This window comes from Euprymna scolopes, chromosome 30 (assembly GCF_053919585.1).
Source record: "Euprymna scolopes isolate OS-2025 chromosome 30, ASM5391958v1, whole genome shotgun sequence".
NCBI lineage: Eukaryota > Metazoa > Mollusca > Cephalopoda > Sepiida > Sepiolidae > Euprymna > Euprymna scolopes.
In genome coordinates, this window is record NC_136511.1 from 77,239,456 (window position 1) to 77,258,831 (window position 19,376).

The window sequence follows — 19,376 nt, forward strand, 5'->3', positions numbered from 1 at the left end:
ATCGCTCATCCTTCTCTCAGTACAGGCCAATAAGTCTCCTGTACGTCATGAGTAAGTTGTTGGAATCTGTGTTAAATACAGAAGTAATTAACCATCTCAGCAAAAATAACCTTCTTAGTGACACTCAATATGGTTTCCGTTCTGCTAGATCTACAGCAGATGTGCTTACAATTATATCTCATAGGATTAGCAAATCTCGACGGAGGCAACCTTTCTAGGGCAATTGCTCTTGACATATCTAAGAACTTTGATAGGGCATGGCATAAAGGTTTACTTCACAAGATCTCTAGCTATGGTATAGCTAGAAATGTCTTCTCAATTATTAAATCATTTCTTTCTGATAGGTTCATAAGAGTAGTAGTTGAGGGGCAAAAATCAGAAGCTCACAGTATTAATATTGGTGTCCCTCAGGGGTCCATCCTGGGCCCAACTCTTTTTCTGATCTACATTAATGATCTCCCAAATCACATCCTTACATCATTTGTAGACATTTATACTGATGACACTACCATTTATGGTAGCACATCTAAGACAGTAAACGACCAAGTTCTCTCCGATTCTCTCTCCTCTGATCTTGAGCATGTAGTACAATGGGGAAAGGAGTGGTTGGTTACTTTTAATGCATCTAAAACCAAGCTTCTCTTTACATCATCAACACTAATCCACATCTGGCATCAATTGAAATGAATGGCTCTCGTCTTCAGGAGGCCTCAAGTTTTGACAAGCTTCTGGGCTTGACTGTTAATCCTGATCTTAAATGGAACACGTACATCAAATCTGTTGCCAAGGCCGCTGAAAAAAATGGGGAGATCTTTCTATCGATCCACTAGATATCTCACTGCTGATGCAATTCTATCTATATAAGAGCCAGGTACGTTCAAGGATGGAATACTGTTGCCACATCTGGGCAGGAGCTGCTAGAAAGGACTTGGCCTGCCTTGATAGAGTTCAAAATAGACTTCGTAGCCTCGTAGGAGATGTCTTTTTCTCTTCCCTGCAACCTCTATCTCACAGAAGAGATGTTGCGAGTTTGTCTCTGATGTATCGTTATTTTCATGGAAAGTGTTTGACTGCGCTTCAGTCTATGGTTCCCCTCGCCAAACTTTCACAAGAAACACTCGTTTAGCTGAAAACACTATCAATAATTCCCCCCACTCTTTATCTGTGCCTAAACCTAAACGTAGATTCCATGAACAAAGCTTCTTTCTTAGAACTGCACGCCTGTGGAATTGTCTTCCGTTTTCCTGCTGACTACAATATGGTTGTCTTCAAGTATAATGTAAACAAGTTCTTGATGAGCCGTTCCATATAAGTTAACAAACTTACCGAATTGATTACTATATCGTCCAATTTCTACTGTACCAACTTTAACCCTTATCCTCGAGTGGCCTCTTGGCCTTGATAATGTGGTGATGCCTGTGTTAAAAAACCATATATATACCGCTCCCCATGTGGGAGGTACCAGATTAGTTAAAGGGAAAAATATTTCCAACTTGCATTTAAGTAAAAATGCACTTTCGTAAATAATTGAATTCATTCAAAACATATCGCAAAAACAAAAAACATTATATATATATATATATATATATATATATAAAATTTTATTATATAGTAGCTGTATCTACCAAGAATTGCACAAGATATAATGAAATTATATTAGTATTTATTTATTTTTTATTTGTTTGCATATTTTTAATACTTTAAGTAGACAATTTTATTACATTCTTTAATTTAAAATCGATTATCCCCCTGGCTGATTATTTAAAAATAATTTAAATAGCAATCACCTGGACCAAACTAAGCAATTTTTAAAATCAACTGTTAAGCATGTTATTTTATTGCAAATAATAATGACAATGCCAACTTAAAATTCGCTAGTAAGGAGCAAAGATTGTATTTATCAGTTTAATTGTTACTTGGGTCTGACTGAAGATCTGATAGGATAACACATAAGATATATATAAGTAAACATTGTTCAAAATAGCATTCTTTTGTTTACACGTTTTTTTTTTCTATTTTCCTAATGATCTTTTATGTGGTAAAATATTCTATGCATATCATGAACGTTCTCGCTTCTTTATTGAATCATCAGATGAAAATGCAAATGAAAAATTGTGTTATTTTGAACAATGTTTGCAAAATGAAAAATTGTTGCTGAAATACACAAACATATTTCAATCTGTTCGTTCCTTCCAATTCTTTTCAGAAACTACAGGACCGATCTGGCTGAAAATTTACATAAACTTTTTTTATAAGGTGCAGCGAACTAAGTATTATAGTGTCCATTCGATGCACAGTGGGAGATTAAAAGCAATTACAATTTAATGCAAAAAGAGCAAAACCATATTCCATCATCAAATTGGCATAAATCGCTTTTAGAAAGAGCACAAATATGCGAAGCTGAAAATGGGCAACATTTAGAAGCCTTTTTTCATAAATATTGTTTAAATTTTGCATTTTTTTTTTTTAAATTCCCAATGTCCTACTCAGATTGTGTTAAAATCGCAAAATAATATAAAAAATAAAGAATCTAAGTTCAAAACCTTTTAGTGACGCTTTGGACACCCTGTACAACTGAATATTAATAAAGGTGTTAAATACTTTTGCATATGGGTAATTTGTTGGCAGATTTGCCGTTTAGTTGTACAAATAGCCTCTAACTCTTATCCAAAAAAAGTGACCTGTTGGGCTGTATATCGTTCTTATGTTTGTTTACATTTACGTGATTAGTGAAAATGTAATCCTGTGATTAAAATATAATTCAAATTAACCACGTTGTTTAACAAATAAAATGAAATAATGAAAGATGACGTTTTTAAATGATTAAATGTGTCTTATTTTATAATTTAAAAATAACACTGAACAATATGTTGGTTTGTACTCGAAAAGAAATAATGAAAGACGAAGTTAACTATTGATTAAACGCCTTAAATGTGTTTTATTTAATTATTTAATTTTATATTTGAAAACATTGAACAATACAAATAAGATTTTGGTTTGATTTTGCATTTTATATTTTGCAGTAAATATTGTTCTCGGATACATATGATGATACGCGGAAACACTTCTTCCTTGTTCCTGCGTCTCAAGAATTCTATCATATGCATCCCAAAATTACTTTTTGATCCCAACCTCCTAAGTGTATTCTTCGACTGTGCACATAAACCTATTGTTTGGTGTGTGTCGTTGGATCTTGTGGATCCACAAAGTTTTCTTCGTGGATCACAACATTATGATCGTATACGCCATGATAGAAATGATCAAGGCCTTGATATGCTGCCCAGCCGTCTGAAATTATTCGTGTACTGGGACGAATCCACGTGTTAATTATTGGGAATAGTGTGTCCCGATCCCAACTATCAAACGCTGTTAAGTTGCATAAGTTCGAACCACGTTCGACCTGCTCCAAAGACCCATATGCCGTTCTTCGTATTTTCTTTAAAAAAAAAAAAAAATAGGATTCGTCCACTTCGACTACTTTAGGTTCCTTTGTAGTTTGATCAATATCGCCTAGCATGATGGGATAATAAATATTTGTCAACTAAGTATATTTTCATTTCCCTTTTAGTTTTAGAAAGATAATATCTGTGCAAAGATTGAGTGTAAATTTCATGCAATTTAACAATACTTTATTGAGAAATAAAAAAAAAATTTAAAAAATGTACCTAATACTTTTGCTACTCACTGTATGTGTGTGTGTGTGTGCCTTCGTGCCTGTTTTAGTCATGCATAAATTTAGCAGCCAATACACAATGTAAAATCAGACAAAAACCATAAATAAAATTTTAAAAATATAAATATACATATAATCAAACATCTGAACAAACTAAATATATAAATCGATTCAATTTTTTTTTTATCAGAATAAACTAATCAAAACCAAAAAGTATGAAAAAAACAAAAAAAAAAAAAAACAAAGTTCAAAAGGCTGCCATCTTCTGCAGAAAATAATGATTTATACAATCGCATAAATATTGTCAGAAAAAAAATCTTTTCTAAACAAATAAGTAAAATATAAAATTTAATAATGAAGTTCCGAAAACATCAAAACCTCCATCCTCCAAAAATAAAATAGGCATTGTACAAATAAAGTTTAGGAGAAAATAAAACAAAATGAACAAATAAAATCAAAATAGAAAATAATGAATATTGATTAAAAATACAAACATTCAATTTTTTTTGATTTATTCAAGAGAAACAATTCTTTTTATTCATCTTTATCAGTGAATCTCTGAGTGTTGATCCATTACGTAAGTTTAAAAGGGTATTTTCATTGGTAAATGATTTTTATGTTTATTCATTTTTACATGCATTCAAACATCTATGTGAAAGGTCACGCGTTTCAAACATTTCTAACGGTCTGTCATGCTGGCATTTCAAATACCATTTCTAACGGTCTGTCATGCTCGCATTTCAAATACCATTTCTAACCGTCTATCATGTTCGCATTTCAGTCAGTATTTCATGCTCATGTTTTCAAGTTCTCTTTCTGAACGTTTTCAAGAATATATATATATATATTAATAAACGTGCATTTCGGGCAAAATCAGGTAGGTATCTATATTTAGAAGTTAGTTTTCACAGGAACAATTAATCATGGAGACGGCCAAGAACATAGATGAACAGGCCAAATCTTACATTTCTGAATTTTTAAGATGAGGATTGATAATTTGTATCACAACTAGCCTGGGTGCTCAGCATTGTCTGAGTGTTTGTAGGTGTGTGTTGAGCAAAAAGACAAAAGTTGTAGAAGGCAGGCAGACAGGCTTGAACCCGTGACATGAAGGCGGAAAAGAAAGTGGAGGTGTGTGTTAGGGTGTTGGTTGAGAAAAAAAAGGAAAATTGCGAGCGCAAAAAAAAAAAAAAAAAAAGTGGTAGTAGGCAGGCAGACTTGAACTGCAAAGGAGGAAAAGAAAGTGAAATAAAAAAAACTTGTGGCATGTTAGCTGTTTCGCCCACCACTAAACCAGAAGTGATGCAGGTTTAAATTAAGGCTAGACAATCGAAGAGGCGATGACTTTTGAAAATATTGGTGAAAAAAGCGACTCCTTCCTGAAGATAAGTGCCCAGTTGAGGATGAAGGAATTAATGTTTTAGGTCAATGTTTTTATATTTGTCATCCAAAGGGTCGAGCTTCAAAATGATACCGATCTCGTAAAAATCCGTCACCTCTGTCGAAAGTTTAAGGCAGACATACAAACATACATTTAAACAGACAGGTGAGATTTATATTATAGACTAACGTTCTCATCTTGTATGTTATTTTCACAACAGTTTGTCCAGTGTAACCTTCCAGAGACTTCTAGAATCTTTGTCAATGGAATTTCGAATGGTACCCTACATTTAATCCACAAAGGTAGCATACTCTCATTTCTTTAGACATGACAGAGTAGAATTTTTAAGTAATTTTCAATTGTATTCTAAGAATTGCTTTCACTGAGACCAACACGTTATAAACCAAACATGAAATGTCCATTATAGTAAAAATTTCTGATATTGAAAAGAAACATTCTTTGATTTCCAGTAAAACCAAAAAAATTCATAGCACTTATTTGTTTTGAATCCTTGACGCTTATCATTCTTGAGATTCTGCCAGTATTTGATGATGGTAAAGCTAATTTCTTCAGACATGAAAGGAAAATTCTAAAGATTGGATTAGGATAGGGTGAAGAATTCTTGTGTTTGGAGCCTGAAGAAAATGGAAAGTGTTCCTATAAGATTTTGACAAGTAAACAAACTGACCGCAAATGAAAATGGAAAATGCACTAAACTATCTGTCTTCTTAACTTATTTTATCCCGTGAGGATGTTCAAATATTGATTTGTTCATATGGTAGAGAAAATTGACCCAATATAAGTAATATCTATATTTTAATGGAATCGATTCCATGAAGATGTTCAAATATAGATTTGGTCAAATCTTGGGGCAGTTTCACCTATCATAAAAAATATCAATATTTTAATGTAATTGATTCCATGAAGACGTCTTAAATATAGCTTTGTTCAAATATTGAGTAAATTTCTTCACCCTTTAGAGTTGAGGTTAAAATTTAAGGCAGATTTTTGACATCCAAACTAATATTTTTCCAGTTCTGAATTTTTTAGATGAAGACTGTTTATATCACTTGTTTGGATCAGACTATTGTTCTCATTGTGTGTTATTTGTTCGACGTTTCAGTCAGTGTGGCCTTCGACCCTCATCAGGCATGTTGGTTTTTATTTTGGAAAAGAAAGGAGAAAGTTACTGGCTCCATAGATGATTGTGTATTCTCAGAGTTGTTTTTTGTCTTTTGGCCATGGTCTCGTACGTGTGAAAAAAAAATTTGATTGATAAAGGGGAGGCAATTAATAAAGTTCAACAAGGGATTATCTCCCTTTTATCATTGAAATTTTAAGGAGGGGGTGTATAAATTTGTTTTTCTTACAATTAGATGTTCTCATCTGCTGCTAATTTTTATGCTTGGTCTGTTTAGTAATTTTTCTTTTGTTCACACATGAACACAGCAGAAAAAAAACAAAACAACTCGTAGAATACGAAACCATCTACAGAGCCAGTAACCTTTCTTCTTTCTTTTCCACTATAAAGACCAACATGCCTGACAAGAGTCGAAGGCTATATCAATCGAAACGTTGCACAAATAAGATGAGAATAATAATCTAAACAAAACATCTTTTGTTTTAGATTTTTTTTTTTTAGATGAAGATTGATAATTTTGTAATGTTACACGCACACGTTTACATGTAGACACTCAGAACCCAACACGTTGTAGTACAGCATGTTGCAAGGAACAGAAGACAAGTAATAACTCAACTCACTTTTTTTCTGTTTAAACAACATTTCCGGGTACTTTTCCCCCCAAATAAAACATGATCATGCTCTTTCTATCTGAGCTCTCAAATGTTATCGTTGGTCGTGCATACATTCTTTTTATAGTCTTTTCCTTTACACTTGCCACACAACTCAGCATTTTCATAGAACCACCATATACACATCTGTGCTCTGTTATAATTTGTATTATTTGGATTACTTGAAGGTTCAATCCTCGCTACAGGCAGTAATAACAGAGTAATATAATAAAAACTTCTATCCGGTCATTGCTAACAGAACAAAAACAATCTAGTTTTGTAGATTAAATAAAGGGTTCAGGTGGAAATTCTGTATAGATTTTCAGAGTTTGACAAAGATTCCCTAAATTCAATAAAATGCACCCAAACAAGGTTAGAGGTAACAAGCCTAAAAGTTGTGGAAATAGCCAAGACGAAAATAGCAATCTAAATAATACATAATCTTTTTGTTATTGAATAAATTTTTAGAAATTTAAATGTAATACTATCAACAGGCCTAGCAGCTGTGCAACTAGGGTTTAAGTCTGGGTGCAGGCATCTACAAAATTAGCAAGTGCCTATAATTTTTTGGCGGGATATCTAGTCTCTCTGCCTAAGGATGCAATTAAAAACAAAGTTCTATACCAAGATAGCATAATTATGCATCTACACTCATTCAGATATAAAGGTATTGGTATAACTTTTGAACTGGACAAAAACCGAAGTTTGTTTTTTTTCAAACCATAACCCTAACATACCACTAAACACAACCCTAAACGTAACCCCTATACTAGCTCCAACAACTCCTAAACTCGCCCCAACACAACTCCTAAACTAAACTTCAGTCAGTTTTTGTCCCATTCAAAAGCTGTACCAATATAAATATATTGTGCAAAGTTTGTTTTACCGTAGTTTCTATAGCAGATAAACAGAAAGACAGACATGTTATTAATAATTTATCATAGAAAATTTTCATCAGCATTTGCACCCATATCTTAAGAAATAATTCATGCCTTTCAAAAAGATGTTAGAGTTGACACTGATAACCTATATAATCCATCCACACACTAAATGCTCATCTGATACTCCCTTGACAAGCTATGCTATTAATTCGTCAGATATTCCCCCCAAAAAAAACTTGTGACATATGTGAAGACATTTTAATTACTCTGTAATTCAACCAGTTAAACAGCTAAATACCTTCTTTAAATTCCTTAAGAGAAACATAAAACATTTGAATTTATTTACAATTGTAGATCAGGTGAAAATTCCATTTGTCTTTTTGTGTTTTTCTTTTGAAAAATTAATATGAAACAAAAATACGGAAATTAAAATGCTACTAAACCTTATATGTAAGATACTTATTCCAATATTTGGATTCTAGAAAGTGCCTATAATTGAAGGTTTAAGCCACAAAGGCCTTAGGAAGAAATTTAATTATGGTAAAAAATGCTTAATTTGTACCTAATAACCATTGATTAATTTTAATGCAAATCTGAAATATTAAAATTTTAAAACGAAAGATTGCGCTAGAAAAATGGAGAAAGGGAGGAAAAAGGGGTAAGGAGGAAAGGAAAAAAGTAGGGTAAAGAGGAAAAGAAAAAGATGGAAAGAGGGGGGAAAGGAGAAAGAGGGGGGAAAGGAGAAAGAGGGGGGAAAGGAGAAAGAGGGGGGAAAGGAGAAAGAGGGGGGAAAGGAGAAAGAGAAGGGAAAGGAGAAAGAGAAGGGAAAGGAGAAAGAGAAGGGAAAGGAGAAAGAGAAGGGAAAGGAGAAAGAGAAGGGAAAGGAGAAAGAGAAGGGAAAGGAGAAAGAGAAGGGAAAGGAGAAAGAGAAGGGAAAGGAGGAAAATAAAAAAAGAGGGAAAGGAGGAAAATAAAAAAAGAGGGAAAGGAGGAAAATAAAAAAAGAGGGAAAGGAGGAAAATAAAAAAAGAGGGAAAGGAGGAAAATAAAAAAAGAGGGAAAGGAGGAAAATGGAGAAAGAGAAGGGAAAGGAGAAAGAGAAGGGAAAGGAGAAAGAGAAGGGAAAGGAGAAAGAGAAGGGAAAGGAGAAAGAGAAGGGAAAGGAGAAAGAGAAGGGAAAGGAGAAAGAGAAGGGAAAGGAGAAAGAAGGGAAAGGAGAAAGAAGGGAAAGGAGAAAGAGAAGGGAAAGGAGAAAGAGAAGGGAAAGGAGAAAGAGAAGGGAAAGGAGAAAGAGAAGGGAAAGGAGAAAGAGAAGGGAAAGGAGAAAGAGAAGGGAAAGGAGAAAGAGAAGGGAAAGGAGAAAGAGAAGGGAAAGGAGAAAGAGAAGGGAAAGGAGAAAGAGAAGGGAAAGGAGAAAGAAGGGAAAGGAGAAAGAAGGGAAAGGAGAAAGAAGGGAAAGGAGAAAGAAGGGAAAGGAGGAAGACAAGGGAAAGGAGGAAGACAAGGGAAAGGAGGAAGACAAGGGAAAGGAGGAAGACAAGGGAAAGGAGGAAGACAAGGGAAAGGAGGAAGAGAAGGGAAAGGAGGAAGAGAAGGGAAAGGAGGAAGAGAAGGGAAAGGAGGAAGAGAAGGGAAAGGAGGAAGAGAAGGGAAAGGAGGAAGAGAAGGGAAAGGAGGAAGAGAAGGGAAAGGAGGAAGAGAAGGGAAAGGAGGAAGAGAAGGGAAAGGAGGAAGAGAAGGGAAAGGAGGAAGAGAAGGGAAAGGAGGAAAATAAAAAAAGAGGGAAAGGAGGAAAATAAAAAAGAGGGAAAGGAGGAAAATAAAAAAGAGGGAAAGGAGGAAAATAAAAAAGAGGGAAAGGAGGAAAATAAAAAAGAGGGAAAGGAGGAAAATAAAAAAGCAGGGGAAGAAAGGGGCTAAGAGCAAGATGGAGAAGGAAGAGAATGGAGGGATGAAAGGAAGGAAGGAAAGGGAGGGATGGAAGGAAGGAAGGAAAGGGAGGGATGGAAGGAAGGAAAGGGAGGGATGGAAGGAAGGAAAGGGAGGGATGGAAGGAAGGAAGGAAAGGGAGGGAAGGAAGGAAGGAAAGGGAGGGAAGGAAGGAAGGAAAGGGAGGGAAGGAAGGAAGGAAAGGGAGGGATGGAAGGAAGGAAAGGATGGAAGGAAGGAAAGGATGGAAGGAAGGAAAGGATGGAAGGAAGGAAAGGATGGAAGGAAGGAAAGGATGGAAGGAAGGAAAGGATGGAAGGAAGGAAAGGGAGGGATGGAAGGAAGGAAAGGGAGGGATGGAAGGAAGGAAAGGGAGGGATGGAAGGAAGGAAAGGGAGGGATGGAAGGAAGGAAAGGGAGGGATGGAAGGAAGGAAAGGGAGGGATGGAAGGAAGGAAAGGGAGGGATGGAAGGAAGGAAAGGATGGAAGGAAGGAAAGGGAGGGATGGAAGGAAGGAAAGGGAGGGATGGAAAGAAGAAAAGGGAGGGATGGAATGTAGGAAAGGGAGGGATGGAAGGAAGGAAAGGGAGGGATGGAAGGAAGGAAAGGGAGGGATGGAAGGAAGGAAAAGAATGGATGGAAGGAAGGAAAAGAAGGGAGGAAAAGAAGGGAGGAAAAGAAGGGAGGAAAAGAAGGGAGGAATCGAAGGAAAAGAAGCCAGGTGTTAGGGGTCACGGGCAATAAACAGCTGCACTCCTTTTTTGGTGCAATAGTGAGATACTCTTCAAGGAGGATTGCAGCTTTAGACCGAGGATATAGCATCATATGTGAATCGCTTAATAAGTGTTATTACACAACTTACCGTCGCCAAGAAACCAAATCTGTGCGCAGATTTCGATCTAGGTTGAGGATTTTGTGTGTGATTCCATCGATGGACAGCCGTCTTCTCTTCTTCCTCTTCTTCCTCCTCTTCCAAGTGACCATTTTGAGCATTAATATCATCAGAATGATTCTCTGAGAACAAAGAACTCATGGCGTCTCAAAATCTGATGAAGCCAACCGACTGAAACAAAAAAATAATAAAATTTAAGGAAAAGAAAAAAAAAAAAATCAATGAGAAAAATTTTAAATAAGTTTTAACATAAAATTCAACTCTTGGAAAAGGCGGTGGGGTAAGAGAGATAAAGAGCAAGGGAGGGAACAATGTAGTAAGTTTTAAAAATATATATATGGCAATTAACCTACACATAATTTTCCATGTTTCATCCTCATGAGGATTTGTCAAGCTATTTTATAAAATGCTTTTTTGTGTTTTTTATATTTTCGTGAAGAGGTGAAATTTTGTTGCTAAGTGGGTTTGTCTGGATATATGTATGTTGAGGGGGTACAAGTGCAATGAGTTCATCAGAACACATTCCATTAAAATATTTGTAAAACAGGCACAGAGATGCAACATTGCGGCAATGGGATAGGGGTTGGGAGCTTAGTTGACAAAGTGGGATCTATTAAATTGCAAACTCTTTTTTGGACCCTATCCAAGAGAGAGAGAGAGGCTAGTGGTAGATACACTAGCCCAGATGTGGCAACAATACTCCATGCATGGGCGAATCGTGGCCTTGTAGAGGTACAGGATACTCTAAAGTAAGAGTAGTCATCTAGCTGGATAGAGGAAAACCCCCTTCTTTGCAGCAGCCTTTGCAATGTCCTCAATGTATTTGTTCTAGTTCATATTCCCCGTGAATGTTAAACAGAGGAGTTTGAAGGAAGAATTTCAGGTAGAGTGTTATTTTTCATGGATATCAGTAGTAGGAGAGTCATCTTGTTAAAGGAGAACAGCTTAGTGTTACTAGCATCATATGTTACCATCCATTTACAGCCAATTCCACTATGGTCTGGAGGTCATTTTCTATCGATTCTGCCATTGTCTAAGATTTATATACATCTGTTCTATATATCATCCAAACAAGGTAGTGTTTGAATATATGGTTGGTTTTACACATTGAGAACTGCTTTAAACCTTCACCGCTCACTCATTTTGTGACCAAATTTCAAACAATTTTTACAGTTCATAGGTCACCTTCTCAGTTATATTTTGAAATAAAAATTTTCAATTTTCGTTCATTAAAATAAAAGTTATAATAAAATTACTGGTGTTCAAAAGTTCTCAGAATATACAAGGAACGTGAGAGATGGTTTCTTCTGATTGGCTGCTGGTAACCATAGCAACTTTTTCCACATTGAAAACTGGAGATTAAACGTCAATCGTTTTTTTTTTTTTTTTTGATATTTTGATTTAAATGAGTTACAAGTTCTTAATGTATGTATTATCTTGGTTTTTTATGGAAATAAATATTTTTGTATATATAAATAATTTAAAATAAATATAAAGAAAAGCCAAGACTTTAGGATTTTTATTGTGTTAACAACAATAATATAGGGAGGTTTGTTCATATTCTTCTCTGATTATAACGCTAAAGACATAGAGGAATTTTGAGTGTCGTTTATCTTGGTGTCTGTACCTAGCAGGAAAAAAGGAAAAGGTAACCTTTTATTAAAGTTTTACCACGTCGTCGACACCTTCAGAAATCATAGTGAGAATGTCGCTAGCATGCCATCTTTCAATTATGACGTCGCCAGTTAATTCTGTTTCTCTTTTTTCTCCCCCCACCCCTTTTTTGTTTATTCATTTAATTACGTCTTTTATTTTACTGTTTCGTCACAATATGAATTGTTTGTAATAAGGTCAACTTTTGGGGGAAAGCATTAAAGGAAAGAAAGAGGAAGTAAGGAGAAACAGGGGAGGAAATACAGAGAGAGAAAGAGAGGTAAAAAGTGAAACAGAGAGAATGATAAAGTGAAAGGGAGATAACATTGGAAAATAAGATAATTGGGGGGGGGTATTGAAAGAAGACGACTGCATAAATAATTTTTGAACATCATTTTCATTAAATTATTAGGAATCTTCAAGTAAAGAATTATTCTGAATCAAGACCGACTAAAAAATAGAGAGAGAGAAGAAATATATCACAATATAGCTGTTAGTTATAAAATAAATAAATATTGATCACAATATAGCCGTGTATTACTTCTGTGCATGGTTATGGGGCAAAAGGTTAGACTAGACAGAGATGGAAAAAAAAAATCAAACAGATTAGTATCTTCTGGATCTTTCTTATTTCTACTCATAATGATTTTTTTATCAAATACTAAAAGAAAATCCGAGGAATTTATTAATTTCAATTTTTGAACTCTTTCTCAAGATTTGTTCAAATATATATATATATATATATATATATAATTTGTTGTTTGGAAAAAAGAAAAACCGAATGAATTTATAAAATGATCAACGTTTCGTCCGTATTGCAGAAGACATCTTCAGGATATTAAAAGGAAAGTGCAAAAAAAAAAAAAAAAAAAAAAAAAAAAAAAAAAAAAAAAAAAAAAAGAAAACGATCATAGACCATACGAAAATAAAAAGGAAACAGTGTTAGAATCCTACCCATATCGGGAAGGAAACTGTCTGTATGTATAATTTTTCTTTCTCCAGACGTTTGTTGGTTTTATTTATATAAAAAAAAAAAAATTTAAAAAAAGGGTCTCCGAATACTATTTGCCTCACCACGAGGACAGAGTTAGACACAAGATCAATTTTTAATGTGGAGTACATTAAACTCCTCCAAAATGCATGCTTGATTGGTACAAAATAAAAATTGCCTCAGTCTAGAAAGATTTCTTCTCCACTGATCAAAGAGTTATAATATCATAACAGATACTACACTTTGAGTGTCCTTTTGGCTACTAACAACGTTCATCTCTTTCTCACATTGAGAAAGTGGGATTTGAAGAGTTAGCACCCTACTGTAAGAGCACTCTGGCCTGTAAAATAGAAAAAAATCCTTAGGTAATCACATCGGCATTCCTCCGTATGGGAGTCTTAAGCGATCAGAAACAAACCAACCCTTTATCAAAGAGTGAAAAGACAAACCCCTGGGGGGGGGGGGTTTAGATCTCATAGAATGGCACAGAACTATATCTCAATCCGATAGAGAACAAGCCACTCCAACAATGGGTTCGGGTGTGGGGGTCCAATAGAATTGGATTTTTTTTTCCAGCTGATGCCTCCACCCACCCTACTCCAGTTACTGAGGTAACGGAATCAGAGCCAGCAGATTCGTATTCTATAGTTTTGCGACAGCCACCGAAAGAGGAAGCCAGTGAACATGACAGTGTGACGTCATTGCTAGATCGACATGTTGGTAAAGGGTGCCTTGCCTAACGAGAAAAGCTGCCTAAAGTTTCCTGTGTTCAACCATATGGCCATGCTAATAGGCATAAAAAATATTTTCCATTACCTTAGAGAATGGCTGTGATAATTTTATGAGGTATGAAGGTAGTCCAAACGTGCACGTATTTTCTTCTAAAGAGAAAGACCAATTCTCTATTTGAATAATTATATAATTGCACATCGCGATAATTTTAATCTAACAAAATATAGTAGTAAGTGAACTTGTTTTTAGAACTTTTCTTAGATGTCTATTGAAGAAAGTCGAATATTTCATTTATTTTTTTTTTAAACTGCAAAACAAACTATTTTTATAAGAATATTTTTCAGTCAGTTCGTTTAATAGTAAATAAAACTTTTCATTGCGGATTTTAAATATTTTAAAGTTGGAAGCATTTTTCAGTTTTTTTTTTTTTTGTTTTTTTACTAAAACGATCGATGAATTCAATATTTTAGCACCCGACATAATTTATTTCTTTGAAATACATTTAAAATTGTTAAAGTTTTTGTTTGTTTTATAATACTTTAACTGTAAATAATTTACATGACTGAAATGGGAATTGAAATAGGAAATTCTCTCTTCTGTCCCGACACATACGAACACAAATTCATCGTAAAGATTCATTTATCAGTTTTAATTAAAGTTTTTATATGAACTAAAAATAAAGAGTACATTAAATTTCAATTAACATATTTTTTGTTTTATCTCATAAATAAATGTTGCTGTTTGGTACTTGTGCCGTGTACGCGCCGTGCTGAAATAACATTTAGAAAGCCATTCTTAACGGAGGGGGGCTTTCTAACTATTCTGCACTTTCACCTAATAATTTAATGAAACAAAAAAACGATACCATAAAAATTTAATTTAACTTGGAAATACTATCAAAAATATATCATGTTGCGTACACTGCACAAGCACCATTATTATTATTATTATTATTATTATTATTATAACAATAATAAAAAAAACTGGTGTAGAGGAAATCGACTGCCATCACACCAACTAGTTATGAAGGGTCAGGGAGGATGGAAAGTCGAGGTGGGTTGGTTGGTTTTTGTTTTACGGCATATCAATCCTTTTCAGGTTATTTAATGCTGAATCTAAAAATTTTGAAAAAAAAATTTTTTAATAGAATATATTTGTTGTTTTCAAGTCGGTTTCTATTTAACCCATAGTTGGGACCCTAACAGATACTACCACTCCGAGTCAGAGTGTACCTAGGAGCAATGGCAATTAAAGGGTGGCTCCACACTCCAAAGCCCGTAAGCTGAGGCCTCACCACTGGATATAGTTTAAGGTCATATCCAGGACCGTCGAGGTGGGAGAGTACTAACCAGATCTCCACTGGAAGTGTGCAGTTCAAATCTGGTTCCTTGGGGAGGCATTTTGTCACCCAAACCCCAGGAAACACCAATGGCTGATACCAATGAGAAATCAATGGAAAACAGCTGTTTCAATAATGTGCAATCATTTGCACAATTGGTCAAGAGGTGGAGAACACTGGAAATCTGGGGAGACTTGTCACTCGGTCTCCAGGGAACACCACAGGTTACTGCCAGTGAGCGATCACTGATGATGTCCTGTGAGACAACTAGTGAGTGAAATAATAACAATGCCCTCTCCCAAATTCACCACCACCCTGTTCTAATATCGTAGATGTTTACTATATTTTCTTAGTTTTTAATCAATGTTCACATCATGGTATGGTTGTCTTTTAGACTATTTCTTAAGTTATGTGAACTTAATTTTCGTATTCATATATTCTGCACTGATATTAAAATGAAGATTATGGTGAAGTATATGATTCCTAACCATGTAACTGATGAAAATACGCTACACATTTTGATGAAAAACATGGGGAAAAAATGGACAGAAAAGAACAGAAAACCAAAACTTTAAATATAATTTCTGTATTAAAAGTAATAGTTACTTAAATATTTCAATATATAATCTTGTGGGGAAAATCCAGCTCCCCAATAAGGGACACTTTAGATAGGAACAAAAATAAAAATTGTCTCAGTCATGAAATATTTTTCCTCCACTGACCGACGACAGAAAAGCTGAAGCATAGCATCAGAACAGATACTACACTATGATCTTCCCTGAAGGCCAAGAATTCTTTGTGTTTTATGTTTCTTTAATTGTTTGATCCCTAAATTCATAATTCAGTTTTATCAGTATTAGATTGTATTTATATATTGCTTTAAAATTACGTAGTTTTACATTGATAATATTTATATTTTATATTGAATAAAGTTCAGTTTCATTATTAATCGAGTTTGTTTTTTGTTGAGTATTTTTTAACATATTTTAATGCTCTTTGTAAAAATGTCCTCATATAATATCGATAGTGACAGTTTGACAAATGTTACCTACATTGCCTGCATTTTTCAGTCAACAGGCCTTCTATATCTCGGTGGCCGTGATTTAGAAGCACTTATGGCACTAGAGTTCCACCTCGAAATAATCTGAATTGAACGGCACATCCATCATCGTTATTGGACGCTTAATAAGCTTATTTTGCACATCAAAGTATGGACGACTTATAACAATCAGTTTACTCTCAACGCAAGTACTTGTTCAACGGCAGAGATTAATAAGTCCGGACAGAAAAGTAAACAGTACTTAATGGTGGTGGTAGTGGGGAGAATTCGGAGGAAGGCAGAAGAGGGGAATTAGACGTGGATTGTGTATTTTGGCACTCAACGTTTATATGATGAACTCCTGAGTGTCCTTCGTACATACTCCCATCCACAAGTAAACAAAATGTCAAATATAAACAAATGCAATTATACATATCAACATGCACATTCAACAAACATGCATTGCCTAACATATGTAGGTTTTGTGTACGACATAAAAAAAAAAACCCTGGAATATTAAGATTTCCGTCATTCAAGTAAATTATAGGAGCAACTGGACTCCTGAAAGAGAGCTTCAAAAACTATCTCGCAAGTATACTCGATAAATCAAGTGCAAGAGATACAATTTTACTTAAAGGGACGGTTAGAATCTTAAGATCTCTCTGTTGAAATGTTTGAGATAGCAGGTGAATGTCTGGCATTCAGTAGGATGCTCCATCCCCAGCTTGAACAAAATAAAAAATATTTTAAGTGCATAATATATATTTGTTTTTACAAATAATTTTTTATGTATGTTTACAGACACTAAGTTTCATGCTTATGTAATCATCAGTGTAGGAAGTGATAATTACTGAGGGTCGTGGGTCTCTAACAAAGTCAACCTTGTTTATGCAGACTAGTGTTCTTCAGTCACCAGGAATTAGCATTTAAATGAAAGTGAATTAAGTTATTTATGAAACCATACTAATTCCTGATTAGGAACAAAGATTTGAAAACGAGGCTATATCAAAGGAAGTTCGGGTTTGTATTACTGTACACACAGATTCGAAAAGTTGTCAAAGAACAAATATATAACAAATAAATGTTATCAAAGGCAAGATAAGTTACTTTTCTACGTAACTGGATGTATTTTTCGTGTTTTTATTCAATGTAACATGTTTATTCAGCTCGAAAAGCATACAGTGTTTACCGATGTATTGGAAAATTCAAGATGGCGCCCGACTACGGTAAGTTCAGGAAAAGATGTTATAAATAATAAACTAGACAAAATACTGTTAGAAATTCGCTCAATATATGTTACCGTGACATAAGTTGACATATATTCGGTGTTTTTTAATAGTATTTTGTCTAGTTTATTATTTATAACACCTTTTCCCAAACTTACCATGTTAAAGAGAGTGTCGGGCGCCATTTTGAATTTTCCAATACATCGGTAAACACTGTATGTTTTTCGAGCTGAATAAACATGTTACATTGAATAAAAACACAAAAAATATATCCTGTTTGGTAGAAAAGTAACTTATCTTGCCTTTGATAATATTTATTTGTTATATATTTGTTTTTTGACAACGTTTTCGAATCTATGTGTACAGTAATATAAACCCGGAAGTTCATATTATCTAAGGCAGATTAGACATTTTTTAAAGCCAAATCTCGCAAATTTGGCTTTTTTTAAAGCAGTTTGGCCTTCAAAAATTATATTTGGCCTTTTATAAAGCATAATGTACAGACTAACCAAAGAAGCAACAAGTGTTAGATAATAGCAGGGTTAAAAGTTAAAATAGTTATCGATCTATTTATCTATCTATCTAGTGATAGTGTTAAAATAGTTTATATCGGAAGTTATTTATTGTTTAGAGAATAAATTGGTTTGAAAAGTAACAATAAGTTCTAGCTAAAAATGTTTACAGAAATTTGGTAAATTAAATATAAACAAAAATAACTAGATCGACTTTGAGCAGTTGCGTGCGTGACAGAGGTCACATTAAGATGCGTCTTAATTGGCTACGTCACCGGGATGACAGATCAAAGAGACAAGAAGTTTAGTCAGTTAAGAAAGTGAACAATCACGCTCCAAGTCCGGGAAGCGGGGCTAGAAAAGAACAAGCAATGCAGACACATAAGCAGACTCCTGGTGAAGACCAACTAAAACAGCCTGAAATAAATTTATATTTTGTGAGATATAAAGTCGTTGCCTTGTGGTTCATAACAGAAGAAAATTCAGGTGCTTTAATCATTTACGGTCGTTGCAGGTTTCATCACAGAGTCCAGTAGTGAAGACAGAAGAACTCCAGAGAAAGAAATGGTATGAAGCATCTTCCAATCCACCTTTCATATAACATGAACATTTGTGCTACCCCATTGTACAATATGTCTTATACGTTGATTTGATACATGGCTATACAGCACAAACAGCAGGCCACAGATTGCAAGCTAGTTGTCTGCATACATGACAACTATATGTGAGTAATCTAAATTATTTCCCTTGCACTGGTTAACATCTCCCACATTTACTGAATTCTTTAAAATATAAAAATACAAAATATTGCACTATATTGTTATTAGTTTATAAGAGTCAGTCAATAAAATCACTGTATATTTCCCTTTGTTATTCTGTTTCATTATAACTAATTTTTCAAAACCCCATATGGTGTCAGAAGTGGGGTCTTACAAGATATTTCAGATAATTTTGTTGGTGTGGTTGTCAGAGGAAACTTGGCATACATACTCCCGATTAACCCCCCCACCAGCAAAATCCTACCCTTCTACTCTAATAGTTTCTTCCTTCGAACTGATACACTTTGGAATTCCCTCCCTGTTTCCTGCTTCCCTGACTGTACTAACATGCAGGAGTCTAAATGTAATGTAGACAGGCATCTTGCTGCTCACCTTCCTATAGTACCATGTAGATATAATCCCAACTAGTAGACCCTTATGTTCAAGTGACAGTATTCCTTGTTTAGGGGTGAAAAAATAAGTTCGATCATTTCTTTTTCAAAGATGGATCTTGTTTCTAGGAAATAATCCTGAATTGATCTCGACCAGAACAGATCTTGGTGCAATAGGTTTTACCA

At 34.6% G+C, this 19,376-nt stretch overlaps 1 protein-coding gene across 1 annotated transcript in view; it reads right to left on the reverse strand.

Annotated features, from left to right (window-relative positions):
• Window positions 1–19,376, reverse strand: part of LOC145254849 (chloride channel protein C-like) — a 199,642-nt gene that overhangs the window by 81,430 nt on the left and 98,836 nt on the right. Inside the window, exon 2 of the mRNA XM_080113697.1 lies at window positions 10,519–10,719. Coding sequence (XP_079969823.1) covers window positions 10,519–10,689 — 171 coding nt within the window. The 5' untranslated portion in view covers window positions 10,690–10,719. The remainder of the gene's footprint in view (window positions 1–10,518; window positions 10,720–19,376) is intronic.